Here is a 12,754-nt window from a genome sequence, read left to right as displayed (position 1 = left end):
TCTACATGTGTTTTTTACTTGTCAAAAAACAGAAACCAAGGGTCAATACAAACAACTGTAAGCACTAAGAAACTACAACACCATATTGCAGATCAAAGAATTTAAAAAAAAAAAAAGAAGCAAATGACGAGAGCTGCTAACAGGACAAAAAAACAAGTTTGATCCTGAGAGCATGTGCAAATCTCTGTCTGGTATAGGCCTGAGGGTGGAATATACTATTTGGTATGTCTCTGTTACCTTACAACTAAAATTAAAATAAACATTCAGAAAATGTGAAATAATCAAGAGATATCGAGATTATAAATATAGGGATCAAGGGAGACACTGCAAAAATAATATATAAAAGATAAATAATAAGCTGTAAACAGCCCTAACACAGAGTAATTACGACATGCATGAACATGATTTTCACAACACTTGCTACAAGAATCATGCATGCATAAGTTCTGAGTGGTATTTATGAGGGTAGAGAGAACCGAAGGTGGCTAAAAAGGGCATTCCCCCACACAAGGTTCCCAGCTGCCGGCTTCGCAAGGGTCAAGAGATTGTCGTATTTGTAAGCAGCTTTCTCTTTACATTTTTGCAGAGAGATTATTTTCATAACTCCAACCTGTGACCTTCCAGTCACAAATAAACAACCTTACAATTGTTACCAAAACTCGCCCTTACAGAACCACCAGGTAGTTGTTCTCTGAAAACCGTTGCTTCCCCATAACTGACATTACGTCATCAGCAGAGATTGGCATAAGGGTTTGGACTTAATTTTTACTCAATTGCTTCAACTCAGGAAAGCAAATAAAATAGAAGCTGGTAACTCAAACATAATCAACAGTTCCAAACACATAAAAAAAAATTCTGTAAATCCAAACACATAAAATTTGCCAACATTTGGTCACTCTTGCATTTGAATAACCGAGGAAAGAGGTGTAACAACAAATACGAGTGAAATCTGCGGAATAATGGGCATACTTGTTCTCTCGGCCGCCTAACCTTTCAGCTAGAAGTGATACAAAATCTCTCTCAGCATTGTCAATCTATGCATCGGATGTCCAACAATTGGCAGCAGAAGAAATCTCAATATCAAGCCTAGCAGAAGAATGGCATAATTGCTTCTATTATTACTTAACAAGATCCTAGACTTGGGAATCATTTTAATCCTTAACACACAGAATTCAGTTTCAGAAATCATCAAAGGCTAGTTCTCTTACCTCGTTAAGATATTTCTAATCTTCTTCCAGACATGCTCGCACTCAGAAATCTAGGGAAAAATCATCCCAACTTCTCTACCATTGATGGAATGCACAAGCTTTAATGCAGAAACACCTGTAAAAGGACATCCTTCTGATACAAAATTCACAAATTTGAGATCTGCATCTAGCAGAAAGAATAACCCTGATTTCTTCATCATTTGTTGCATCAGGCAAGCTTTAATATGAAAACAACTACAAACCACGCCATTCATTCTTCTGACAGATGTCACACAATTGAGATTGACTATAGCTTTCTGAAAGAATATTGATAATATCCAAAACTAGCTAGAAGGCTTAGCCAGTTGACTAAATCAATATTACAAGGCCACAGTCATGGAACTTGAGGATTTTAATGGCTTATCTGATGGATGGAATATGTACATACTTTTTCTCTCTTACCCAGATCAACTCAATGAGAAGTCCAACTATATTGGCCAACTAAGGGAGAAAAGGGGTTATTAAAAGATTAAGGAACGGAAAGGCAGCAAGAAACAAAAACCAAGTCAGATTTGGGAGGAATTGTTAGGGTTATAACACTCAAAACAAGGATGGCTGTTGGTCCATCTAGCATTTAAGTAGGCGTCTGCTCAATGTTCTACTTCTAAGGAAATCAGATAGCTCTGAGAAACAATGCAGCCATGCACTGATACAGACATGATGAAGGAAGTTGCTGAAAACTGTCTAAAGTGCTCCAGCTAACCAATTTGTACAAAGAAGAAAAAAAAAGTAGACCTCGTGCAGCTGAGTCAGTTTATCAAGGGATATGGCATGAGTGAAGCAAAAGAAAGGAGCAACTTAGTTTGAAGGGTCCGAAGGCTAAGTCAACCTAATGTAATACATTAAAAATGAAAAGTACTAAATGCAGAAGCTTATGAACAATGGGTATAGAAACAACACATGTTATACAAAGAAAAACGGATATAATGTACCATGGTATATCCCACAGTTACAGAAGGGGATTGTTAGTTGTGGGCCTTGTGGCAGCCTATGGGGAATAAGGTTATCGCTTGAATTAGGCATACTATCTCATTTACTTGTATAGACCTGTATAAGCAGCTCTACAAGCATAAGAAGCAGCTGCCTTCAATAAAGACAATATTAATAATAATAAACCAAACATAAGTAGCAGCTGCGTAGATTTTAAACACCATATGCGAAAATCATCGTCATCCAATACATCATGGTGATAGCACCAATTAAATTGGAACATACAGTGCAACATATTAAACGGAGAGGCAATTCAATTTTGAGGGTGATACAAGCATCCCTAGTTACTCAATTACAACAATTCACTCTCAACAATTTGGATCCAACAACAAAATTGAAGGGTGTCATGAAGGGGCAATAACTATTTCCTCATCACAAAAGCTATTACATACTGAATTCCCAAGTAGTCGGTCTGCCAAAATTTTGAGAGCATTTCACCATTCAACCAACTACAAAACTTCCCTGTGATCTCTGTGCTTTGTTAACCTCCCTACCAACACCTAACGAAAACAAACTGCTGTATAGAACAAATATGAAATAACAGCGGAGCAGAGTAATGAAGGAAGAAACTCAGCTATTGGCAAGCCACATCAATAAACTACACTCAGTAACCCATCTTCTCAGCTTTTTGACGACGCCCTCTCATTTTCGACTTTCTGGCCAAACACTTTTGTTGCAATCATATTATCATCGAAATATTGTGCATAGGGGTGTCCCTTGGGAACAAGCCTTCGATACTTCTCAAACTGCTTCTCTGCCTCGTCATTCTTCCTCAGCAAAGTGTATATAATTCCCTGGCACAAATAGGGTCGAAAGTCCCTTGGCTCCTCCTTCACAAGCTCCTGATAAACCCTCAATGCTGCGTCGTAATTCCCTTCTATAACTCGAATTTGGGCGATTAACAGCTTAAAGTCCCTCAAATCCCCCTTTCTCTTCTCCCTCTTGCACACCTCCATTGCCTCCCCAACCCTCTTCTCAATCTCCTTCAATTCCCGGCCCGAATCGGCCTGCGAAGCCGCCATTACCAGCCCGTGATAGGCCTCGACCTTAGCTGGGTCTTTCTCAATTATCTCATTGAAACCGACTTTCGCCACCTCAAGCTCTCCATTGTAGATATGCAAGTGCGCCTTCATCAGTGGCCACTCGATGTCTTCCGGTTCGAGCCTGATCAACTGCTCCACAATGCCAATCGCTTCGTCGACCTTCCGGTTCTTGATCTTCGCCTCCATCAAGTTCCTGAGAGCTTGAACATCTTCCGGATGAGAACTCAAATACTCCTCGAGGTCTCTCTCGTTTTCTTCGCCCGAAACAGTCTCCTTATTCCCGGTCTCGACGACGGGAGGCGGCGAAATGGCGGTGGCGACGTTGGCTTTCAGGTTAAATTGGGCAAAGAAGACGGCAGTGGCGGCGACCGCAGCTGCAACGGCGGTTTTCAGGATGGAAACCGGTATGGGTTTTAGGGTTTCTGTCAATTGGGGTTTAGGGCTTTTCGGGTTTGGGTAGAGAGAGTCCGAAAATGACGACGAAGAAGAAGATGAGGATGCTCTAATTGACAGTGACGATTTCGTTGACGACGACGACGATAGCCGTGGTGGTGGGGCTCTGAAGGAGAGCAAATAAATGGGTCTTAAATATGACGGACGCTGGTGATAAACCGAGCTGTGAACTGGCCGGTGACGGTGGGGGACGGCAGCAGCGGCAGCAGCAGCTTCCATGGATGGATCTTCTTCTTCTTCTTCAGGGCTGTAGAGAGGGAAGAGACAAACAGAGCGCTAAAACCCTGGGGAGAAATCGGAGACAGGACAAGGATCCGGAAGAAGAAGAATATGCCTGATTTGTTAAACCCTCAAATGGGCCTGGACCTTTTCATGGGCCGGGCCAGGCCCATTTTCCTTTATGTGCTTCTCTATTTTTACTCCCCTTTTTATTTTTTTTCTTTCGATTAAAATAAGAAACTAAATGCAAATTTTTATTTTTGTTTTTTAAGAATACACGTAGTTTATAAATTATTTGATAAGGGAAAAAAAAGATGAGATGTCAAATAGACTATAAGTCAAGTAAGTCATTAAACTTTTATAAATAAGATCAAATTAGTTACACATCAAGTTTTTATTTTACCATCGTTAGATATAATTAATGGTCGAGTACGTGATTTTATTTATAAAAAAAAATCATAAGTTTATTTGGACCATTTTAAAATTTAAAGCCAATTTAACACTTTTCCATTAAAAAAATCTAAAATCTCAAGTTGTAGTGGTTAATTAGTGGGAATGGACATGAAAAATTACTATTCATTTTTTTTTTTTGTCTCTTTTTATATAAGGATGCTAAACAATTAAAAGTGTCAATTCAGGTAAAAAAATAGAGAATATCTAGTGGTGCAAAACAACTCTTTCTAACAAACTCAACAAAATAATCTTATAATTTCAAGAGAAGGGATGGCGCCTCACAAAAGATATCACAATGACTAAAATTGGGCTATTGTTTATTAAAAACACAAGTTTTATGTAAAGTTTTAAGATCATGTACGGGAGTTGATGCCTGGCTAGCACCAAAAAAATCAAGAAGAAGATTTTTACAACATGCAAAGAAATTCACTTTCACTCGCCAAGTGTTTAAATAAATTAATATATGTACTTATATATCTTTTTACTTTAGTGTGATAGATTTATCAAGCATTTTATCATCTTGATATTTTTCAAATGCCCATTACTCATAAATTATTTACTATATTTTTTTGTGATAAACAAATGTATATTTTACCTTGTCGAATGTTTTCATACGTAAAAAAAATAAATAATGAACAACATTCTTTACAAAAATTTAGCAGCCAATAAATAATTATTGAAGATGTTATAGACTTAATTTGTGGTATAACAATAATTCGTGATTAATTAGTATAGTCCCATTTATGAAAGGCTAATGACTTATTTTAAAGTTTAATTGAATGCTTAGCCCCTAAATTGAATTATAATAATCAATTTAACTCTTACTTGAAGAAATAAAGTGATTAAAGGTATTATTTTTTAACATTAAAAAACATTTATAAATTACTAATTACTATTAAGATTAATATTTGAAGCAATTAATGTTAAATAGTTTTTGTAATTTTTTTCCCTGGAGAAAAATAAAATATAAAACAAAAAATACGTATATTTAGTGATTTCATTCTTAAATCAAATTATGAAAAAATAAATAAAACAAGAAAAGGAAAATATAAAAGAGAGGAAAATAAGAAAAGACGCAGGCAATGCCCGCACGTGACAGGCGCGTGCGAGGCTCCGTATAAATTCTCTCTCTGTCTACTTCCCCTCTCGGAAACCCTAAATCGGCGATTCGCGGCAGGTGCTCTCTCTCGCTGGTATTGATAATTATGCCATATTGAGCCTCAGTTAATCGAATTCATCTTTCAATTTTACATCGCTAATTCTATTTCTTAGGATTGTTTTTGAGATTCTTCGGTTTGTTTGATAGGTAAAGGCTTGTCAGGATTTAGGGTTACCTTGCTCAACAATGGCTCCCGCTAAAGGTACGCACATTATTTCTCATAATATATATACACACCTCTTTCTAAGGTTTGATTTATCATTTGGAAAATTCTACTGCGCGTTTCCTTGTTGCTTGATTGTGTTAAGAGTTTGCATTTCGTCCGAATGAGCTTTTGGAGACTATAAAGCATGGTTTCGGGTACTGTGGCACAGGGAATTTTTTTCCCTGTGAGTTCACTATACGACTTATTTTAATTTTTGGTACGTGGGGTGTGATTGTGAAGAAGATTTTACAAATGTAAGTTCTGAATTAGAAGGGGCGGCTGGGTGGCAATAAGATTATATCCGATTCTTAGATAACAAATCTCCATTTTGGTTTAGCGTAGGGCATCTAGAAAATAGATTTGTCGGGCCTGGTTTATTTGGATTTTTGTTTTCAATTTTCAAAATTTTAGAAACAAAAACAGCAAACTTTATATGGGCATGCCCCTATTCAATTTATAGGGTGTTCTTTTGAGATTGAAGATGATACAATTGAAGAAATATTTGAGATTAAATTCAAATTGAAGGAATTCAGTGAGCTTGGGCTAAGGCTACCTTGTGACTAATGTGGTGTATTTGGAGGTGGAGAAATAATTGATCCTTCAAAAGTGTCAAGAGTGCTGAGGCTCCATCTTGTTAGTCTCATTAGTTTTAGTTATACTCCCTACACTTTTGTTTTGGTGTTATATTTCATGAAAGGTTAATATTTACGGTCCATTTCATGGAACCTTTGTTTCATGTTAAATTGCTATTGTGAAAAATATTAAGATTAGAAATAGACGAGTAGAGCTGCTTGTTTGTGCCATCAGAACTTTGGAGGTAGTTATCATACTCAAATTGACAGATCAGTTGGCCTCTGAGAATGGTTCAAACTGGATAAAAAATTAAGAGAGCTTCCCTTCAATGATGTCTCCAACATTTTGAACTGTTGAGCCTAGTGAGACTCAAATAGAGACCTTTTGGACAGAATAGGTGGTGTCCAGTGAGTTATATAGGTTTGTACTTCTTTGACCATATATGATATGTAACCAACTGATTGTATAAAAAATTTAAGTTATAACTAATTTGATAGAATGGTTGAAATGGTTAGACCACAGTTGGATCGATAAATTTTGAACTGTTTTCACATTTAAATTTTTGGTAATGTTATATGGATAATTTGGCTGTTTTTGACTCATTTATATCCGAATCGTCAAAATCACATAGAGGGGGCAATATTGCCAAAATAAAACCACGTGGTAACAATATTCCAGGAACTTTATCAAAAATTAAAAATGACTGAGGCCATGTTTTGCACCAAGCCTGTGGAGCTTTGTCCTGGATTTTACTATCCGAGGTTTGGAGTCAGATAACAAGCAAGTCTGATCCTCAACATATTAGCATCCTGCACCCATGGGATATGCAGGCTGTACATAGCGTTTAACTTAAAACTCGAGTAAAATAAGTTTTGTGCAAAAATTATCTAACCAATGGAATGACATCAAAGCTGAGAGGTTTAAGTCTTGCACCTAGTATGTGATGGTAGATCTGATTTTCTCACACAGTTCATATTTCCATAAGTCACATGCACCTAATATTTATCTTGTTCAATATTGTCCATCTTACCGAGCAGTGGATCTTCTTTTTATAGGGGTTAATATGGTCATATTATTATTTAAAAATCAATACTTCCTTATGCAGCTGATACTACTAAAAAGTCTGACCAAAAAGCCCAGGCCTTGAAAGCTGCCAAGGCTGTGAAATCTGGTTCATCAGTCTTTAAGAAGAAGGCCAAGAAGATACGAACATCAGTTACTTTCCATAGACCGAGGACATTGAAGAAGGATAGGAACCCCAAGTACCCTCGCATCAGTGCGCCCCCAAGGAACAAGCTTGATCAGTATCAAATCCTAAAATATCCACTCACCACTGAATCAGCAATGAAGAAGATTGAAGATAATAACACACTAGTTTTCATCGTGGATATCCGTGCTGACAAGAAGAAGATCAAGGATGCAGTCAAGAAGATGTATGACATCCAGACCAAGAAAGTGAATACCTTGATTAGGTAAAAGTTTACCTTTTCTCTTCTTTCTGGGATTGATTATATTCATTTATGGTAGTACATTCTTTTGTATTGAAATATTCCAATCTATCTTTTTCTGCAACAACAATCACAAACCTTAATCCTACTAGGTGGGGGCAGCTACATGAGTTCTAGATCTCCGTGCATCTCTATCCTTGGCCATATCCTATACAAAGCCATCATATTATGTCATGTCTAAAGGTTTCCTCCCAAGTTTTCTTAGGCCCTCCTCTTCTTCTTTTGCTACACATTTCCTCTATTTCGCAATCTATCTTGTTTGTTGAAAAAAAAAAAAATGGCATCCATACATCTGGGGTGTGCCAGAGTTTATTTTTTACTTATCTTTTATAGCTTACAGATATCAGCATTGATAATCTGCATAAAAAAGAATATTAATGCTGATGTAATTACCTCATTGTCATCACAGCGCGTGCACACACACCCATACACTTGTATAGCATTTTTCAACTTATAATCCTTAATGGGGCCGTTCTGATCTCATGATGTGGCAAACGTGATATTGTGATTGTCCATTGATGCATGTAATGCATTTCCTTTTCTAATGGAATGTCATTGTAATTTTCCTATAGTTCTGTCCAGTTTAACTTGTCTTTCACTGATATTATGGCTGGTTCTCTCCCATTTCTTTATGTCAAATGTGGCATTTAGGGGATTCATCTAATGCTTCAATGAGTATATAACTATCTTAATTGTTTGTTATACGTGTAACAGTGGCCAGGCCTGTAGATATCTGCATGCCCAGCTAGTGTTATTGAATATAACGCATTCGGGTGACTTATTCTTAACATTTTGTCTGCTTTTGAATTTCAGGCCTGATGGAACAAAGAAAGCCTACGTGAGGCTTACACCTGACTATGATGCGTTGGATGTGGCAAACAAGATTGGAATAATTTAAATATGGTAGTCAACCTTTCACATCCCAGTTGTATGATTTTATCTAAAGCAATTTCATTAGAATTGAAACATTTGGCAGAGGATTTTGGTCTTCGATGGGCTTTGAATCCCATTTGTTTTGAGAGACCTTTGGTGAGGAGGATTTTCTCTTTTAATTTCGATAGATATGGATTGCTTTCTGTGTTCTGGTTTCTGGTTGTGTTTTGACTGCCCCAACGTGCTCTTACAAAGCAATGTCTTCTCCCAGTTCTGCTGTTTTTGACTCCCAATGACAAGATTTTTCAGCTTTGATACTGATTAAGAAAGATCAAGCTAGGCACTTTGGTATCCAAGTAATTTATTCAATCTGGATGAATCTCAACTCTAGTTTCTGTAGTACAACAATACTAGGAGTTAGTCGAGTATTGGTTACAACTGACCTTGGCAGGGATCAATTCTTGATATCCCTAACGTGGCTGGGCAAAAACTGTTACTTTCTTCTGTTAGTCCAAGAAAGTAGTCACTGTCTGGACATGGAATTAGAATCCTATTAGCAGGGCAGCCAGATATGTGGTTTATCTGGCTCTTGGGTATCTTTGAAACCCCCCATGATTGTTGCTTATCTTGTGTTGTTACAGTCATGGACGCTAAGATTCCAGTTGACATCTTGAGCAAAAGGTCCATTAGAAGTAGCAGCTCATCATCTTGTGTTGAGAAACCTGCCAGCTTAATGATCTTCAAATGCCCAAGTTCAGAAGCATTAGCCTTCACTGCTGCATGGTCCACTAGCAAGTGTGGCTCATGCCAGTACTGGAAGAAGCATGGCCGGGCAATGGTACCCAGGTTCTGATCAATCTGCACAAAATTTCGGTCATAAAGAAGCAATTTTACTGTTGTTATAAAGTTCAAAAATTAAAATAGTAATATTTTCTTTCTGGAAAGATGAGCTGTTTTGAAGATGAAATCAAGTGACATATAAAGAGGGAGAAAAATTATTACCATGATGGTCAACTTTTCCAAGAGGGGTGAAATGTGCAAGAAGCAAGCCAAGGAATCCCTCTTGGACCAGCTCATGGAAGAATCAAACCAGCACAGTTCTTTCAACTTGTTGAATTGGAATTGAAGCCTTCCAAAAATCACTCCTGCTGAGCACAGCCACTTGTAGATAGAAAGCAACCTATTTTAGGAATTCATTTGGCAAAACAACAAAAGGAGATGGGTTGCTTTCTTCCCATTAAAATCAGGTTTAGTTTTAGTGTTACATAAAAATATATTTATATATATATATGTATATTTATTAGCGATGAAAAGCAGTTGTCACTACCTTCAACATATATTAGATAATTCACTTTAGTATTTAATTTCTTAACAGGTCATGTGTATTAAATAAATAGAAAACCACTATAAATTTTTCCGAGCTGATCAACTCTTAAATAATAAACTTCTACAAGATATCTTGTAAGGTAGTATTTGAAAGAATTATCTATTTTGATGGTAGTAAAAATGGTCTATACAAAGTCGATTATAAGACTATGACTACAATACAAATCATAAGCGATAGCGAAGTCAAGCCGGATAAGCTTTTTTTATGTCAGAAACCCCAAAACTAGTTATCAACTAGCAGATAACTAATGCAAGCCATCCTCATAGTTTTAGTGGAAACCTCATAGTTTTAGTCGAAAGATAGTTTCTATCTAATTTTCTAGTTGGTCACCATATCATAAAAGGGCAGACTAAAACATGTCAATGCCATAAAATTTGCTTTTTTCCTAAAAAGAGTCCAAAAAATGAAGGTTGCTAGAATAGTATGTTCACATAAATAGATGTAAGTGTGTACCTCAAGAAGCCAGCCACTGATCATTAAAGTTTCAATGTCCTTGAGAGAGGCCATAAATGGCAAGATGTCCTCACAGTCAAACTCATTGCCCCCTAAACCTTCTCTCAAGTCAAGCACCACATCAACCAAGCTTGAACAGCCATGAATCTGAATCACTGGGAGGAAACCCTTGTACCAAAATGACTTGAGCCCAGATGCATCTAGCTTCAAACTTGCTAATCTTGGACAGTCCACCACGGCAAAGCTCTTGAGGCTGGCATTTGCTTTGACATTCAAGCTTTCCAGCCCACTGCTCTTCTCCACCTTCAAGCTTTCAAGGAACTGGCAGCTCAGCAGCAAGCTTGAAACCAGGTCTTTGGCTAGCTGGTTCACTGATCTCAGATGCAGTTTCTTGAGAGAAGAATACCAACCCATCTCTACAAGAGCACCACACGAGGTGGGTCGGTTTGGCCCTATTAAGTTGTGGAAAACAGTCTCAGTTTTTTGGGAAATTACTCTATATAAAATAAGAAACTCTAAAACTCGTTCAAAATCAAAGATTTTCTAAAATGGCACGAAACAGCCGGCTTAAACTCCTTAGTCCTGACTTTGCTCCAAAACCCAGTTGAAGTTGCTGCTTATTTGCATCTCTCCATGGAAGTCAAGATGGAGCTCATTTCCTGCTCCTTTGGTGGCCAAGAAAATCACATCTTCCTCGCCCGACCCGATCCGGCTGAGGCTGAACTTCCATAGCTCAGGATTGTCACAGGGCTGCTTCAAGAGCACAGCCAGGATCTGGCTTACTTTCTCCCTGGCTTCATTACAGACTATTTGGTCTGAATCAAAGTCCATTCCCACCTGAAATGGAGTCCACAGGCTCTTCCATGAAGATGAAAGAACCCTAGTTCTTACCGCCTCTATCAGTGGCATCATTGAAACAATTCGCTGCAGAATCTCTCTTGGCAAGCTGCTCACAGATGCAAAGCTCTCCTCTTCCATGGCTGCCTTTCAGCTTCCAAAGCAAACTGTTTGGTTCAAACAAGCTTTGTTGAGCTGTTGGACATAGCATTGGCTGGGGGGCTCTATTATATTAATCAAGCCATTTTGGTAATCCTGATTATGTGTCATATATCTTTTAGTCCTTGACTTTGGCATATATTTACTTATTTTTAGTATTTTCTTCTCCATTTTCTTAGTGCAGCCCACTAGTTTGTTTATTATAATTGTGAAAGCATAGTTATTATATTTTGGTAACACCGGTCTCAGATCTCACCCAAAAATACAGACTAAAAACAATTTTAAAATTTATATGATCAAATCATGTACAGCAAAAATTGAATCGTGATAAACTCACCTTAATCAGTCTCAGAACACTTACTCCAATCCTCAATGAAAGATATATTTTATATGAAAGTTTATAAAAAGATATAAGTTCTACATGTCAATGATGTGTGGGCCTCTCATGCCAAACAGCCAATATGCTATCAATTGGAGTTTGCCCACCTTGGCAACTTGGAAGAAAGAGGGACCCTACAGCCCCGGACGGTAGTTCTAAAGTCCCACTCAGTTTTGATTTTTTTTCTCTTTAGTCTACTCATGTTTAAGGGCAAATTTAGAAATTTAAAATATTATAAGATTGTGAGTTTCATTATATTTTTTTTATAAGACTGTACAATCGATTATACTCTCCAACTTCGACTTGCATTGAATTTGTTTGTTTACCTAAAATTATTAAACAGATAAATTATAAAATTTGAAATATGTATGATAAGAATGGTCCGAGTGTAATTGAGTTTTTCAGGCTAAAAAACCCCTATCTGTGCCTACTTTTTGCTTTACACAACTGGCCAACAGCCAATGGACGGTTGGCTGGCCCAACTTATTGATTCCTTCACATTATCCTTTTAAAAGATAAATAAATAAATTGATTGGACCACCTTTGCTTTGTGATCCCTACATTATTTAAATTTTAAAATTTATTAAATTTCAGTTGTTCAAATATTTAAAAATTAATAAGGCCAATTTTAGGATTTAAATAGTGCCTAAATTAAAATTTAAAGATGTATGATCCATTTATTTTTAAAAAAATTAAATTATTAAGAGTCATCCTGTTGATTTTTAATAAATAAGGTATAGAATTACTAGTTAGGCCAAACAATACCCAATCTAATATGATTCATTTATAGCAATTTTGCTATATACATACATTAAT

The 12,754-nt window shown here is 37.0% G+C and overlaps 3 protein-coding genes across 5 annotated transcripts; 1 reads left to right on the top strand and 2 right to left on the bottom strand.

Moving 5' to 3' along the window:
- Positions 1–2,402: 2,402 nt before the first annotated feature.
- Positions 2,403–4,049, bottom strand: LOC127789600 (protein SLOW GREEN 1, chloroplastic-like). The gene has a single exon (XM_052318535.1). The coding sequence runs from the start codon at positions 3,950–3,952 to the stop codon at positions 2,858–2,860; it is 1,095 nt and encodes a 364-aa protein (XP_052174495.1). The 5' UTR covers positions 3,953–4,049; the 3' UTR covers positions 2,403–2,857.
- Positions 4,050–5,490: 1,441 nt separating this feature from the next.
- Positions 5,491–8,938, top strand: LOC127790601 (60S ribosomal protein L23a-like). Of its 2 annotated transcripts, none has more exons than XM_052320174.1 (4): positions 5,491–5,582; positions 5,712–5,766; positions 7,448–7,814; positions 8,664–8,938. In XM_052320174.1, exons 2-4 carry the CDS (start codon positions 5,751–5,753, stop codon positions 8,746–8,748), a joined length of 468 nt encoding a protein of 155 aa, XP_052176134.1. In that variant the 5' UTR covers positions 5,491–5,582; positions 5,712–5,750; the 3' UTR covers positions 8,749–8,938. The 2 variants fall into 2 exon arrangements, with proteins under 2 accessions (XP_052176134.1, XP_052176133.1); XM_052320173.1 differs by having other exon boundaries at positions 5,496–5,598.
- Positions 8,939–9,062: 124 nt separating this feature from the next.
- On the bottom strand, positions 9,063–11,635 carry LOC127790600 (F-box protein At2g39490-like). Of its 2 annotated transcripts, none has more exons than XM_052320171.1 (4): positions 11,151–11,629; positions 10,564–11,015; positions 9,726–9,884; positions 9,063–9,581 (listed from the first exon to the last, which is right to left on the bottom strand). In XM_052320171.1, exons 1-4 carry the CDS (start codon positions 11,539–11,541, stop codon positions 9,156–9,158), a joined length of 1,428 nt encoding a protein of 475 aa, XP_052176131.1. In that variant the 5' UTR covers positions 11,542–11,629; the 3' UTR covers positions 9,063–9,155. The 2 variants fall into 2 exon arrangements, 1 of the variants encoding a protein (XP_052176131.1); XR_008020797.1 differs by having other exon boundaries at positions 9,433–9,581; positions 9,726–9,903; positions 11,151–11,635.
- Positions 11,636–12,754: the final 1,119 nt, after the last annotated feature.

Source organism: Diospyros lotus, chromosome 14, assembly GCF_014633365.1.
Source record: "Diospyros lotus cultivar Yz01 chromosome 14, ASM1463336v1, whole genome shotgun sequence".
Classification (NCBI taxonomy): domain Eukaryota; kingdom Viridiplantae; phylum Streptophyta; class Magnoliopsida; order Ericales; family Ebenaceae; genus Diospyros; species Diospyros lotus.
The sequence above is the reverse complement of the archived record's forward strand: the minus strand, read 5'-3'. Positions and strand labels throughout refer to the sequence as shown.

Excerpts from the sequence above, each read along its gene's own strand:
- LOC127789600 (XM_052318535.1), bottom strand. The coding sequence starts at position 3,952 with ATGGAAGCTGCTGCTGCCGCTGCTGCCGTCCCCCACCGTCACCGGCCA.
- LOC127790601 (XM_052320174.1), top strand. Across the intron at positions 7,815-8,663 it reads AAAGTGAATACCTTGATTAG|GCCTGATGGAACAAAGAAAG; the intron begins GTAAAAGTTTAC and ends TTTGAATTTCAG.
- LOC127790600 (XM_052320171.1), bottom strand. The coding sequence starts at position 11,541 with ATGGAAGAGGAGAGCTTTGCATCTGTGAGCAGCTTGCCAAGAGAGATT. Across the intron at positions 11,016-11,150 it reads CAACTGGGTTTTGGAGCAAA|GGCCAAACCGACCCACCTCG; the intron begins GTCAGGACTAAG and ends ACAACTTAATAG. Across the intron at positions 9,582-9,725 it reads TGGAAAAGTTGACCATCATG|ATTGATCAGAACCTGGGTAC; the intron begins GTAATAATTTTT and ends AATTTTGTGCAG.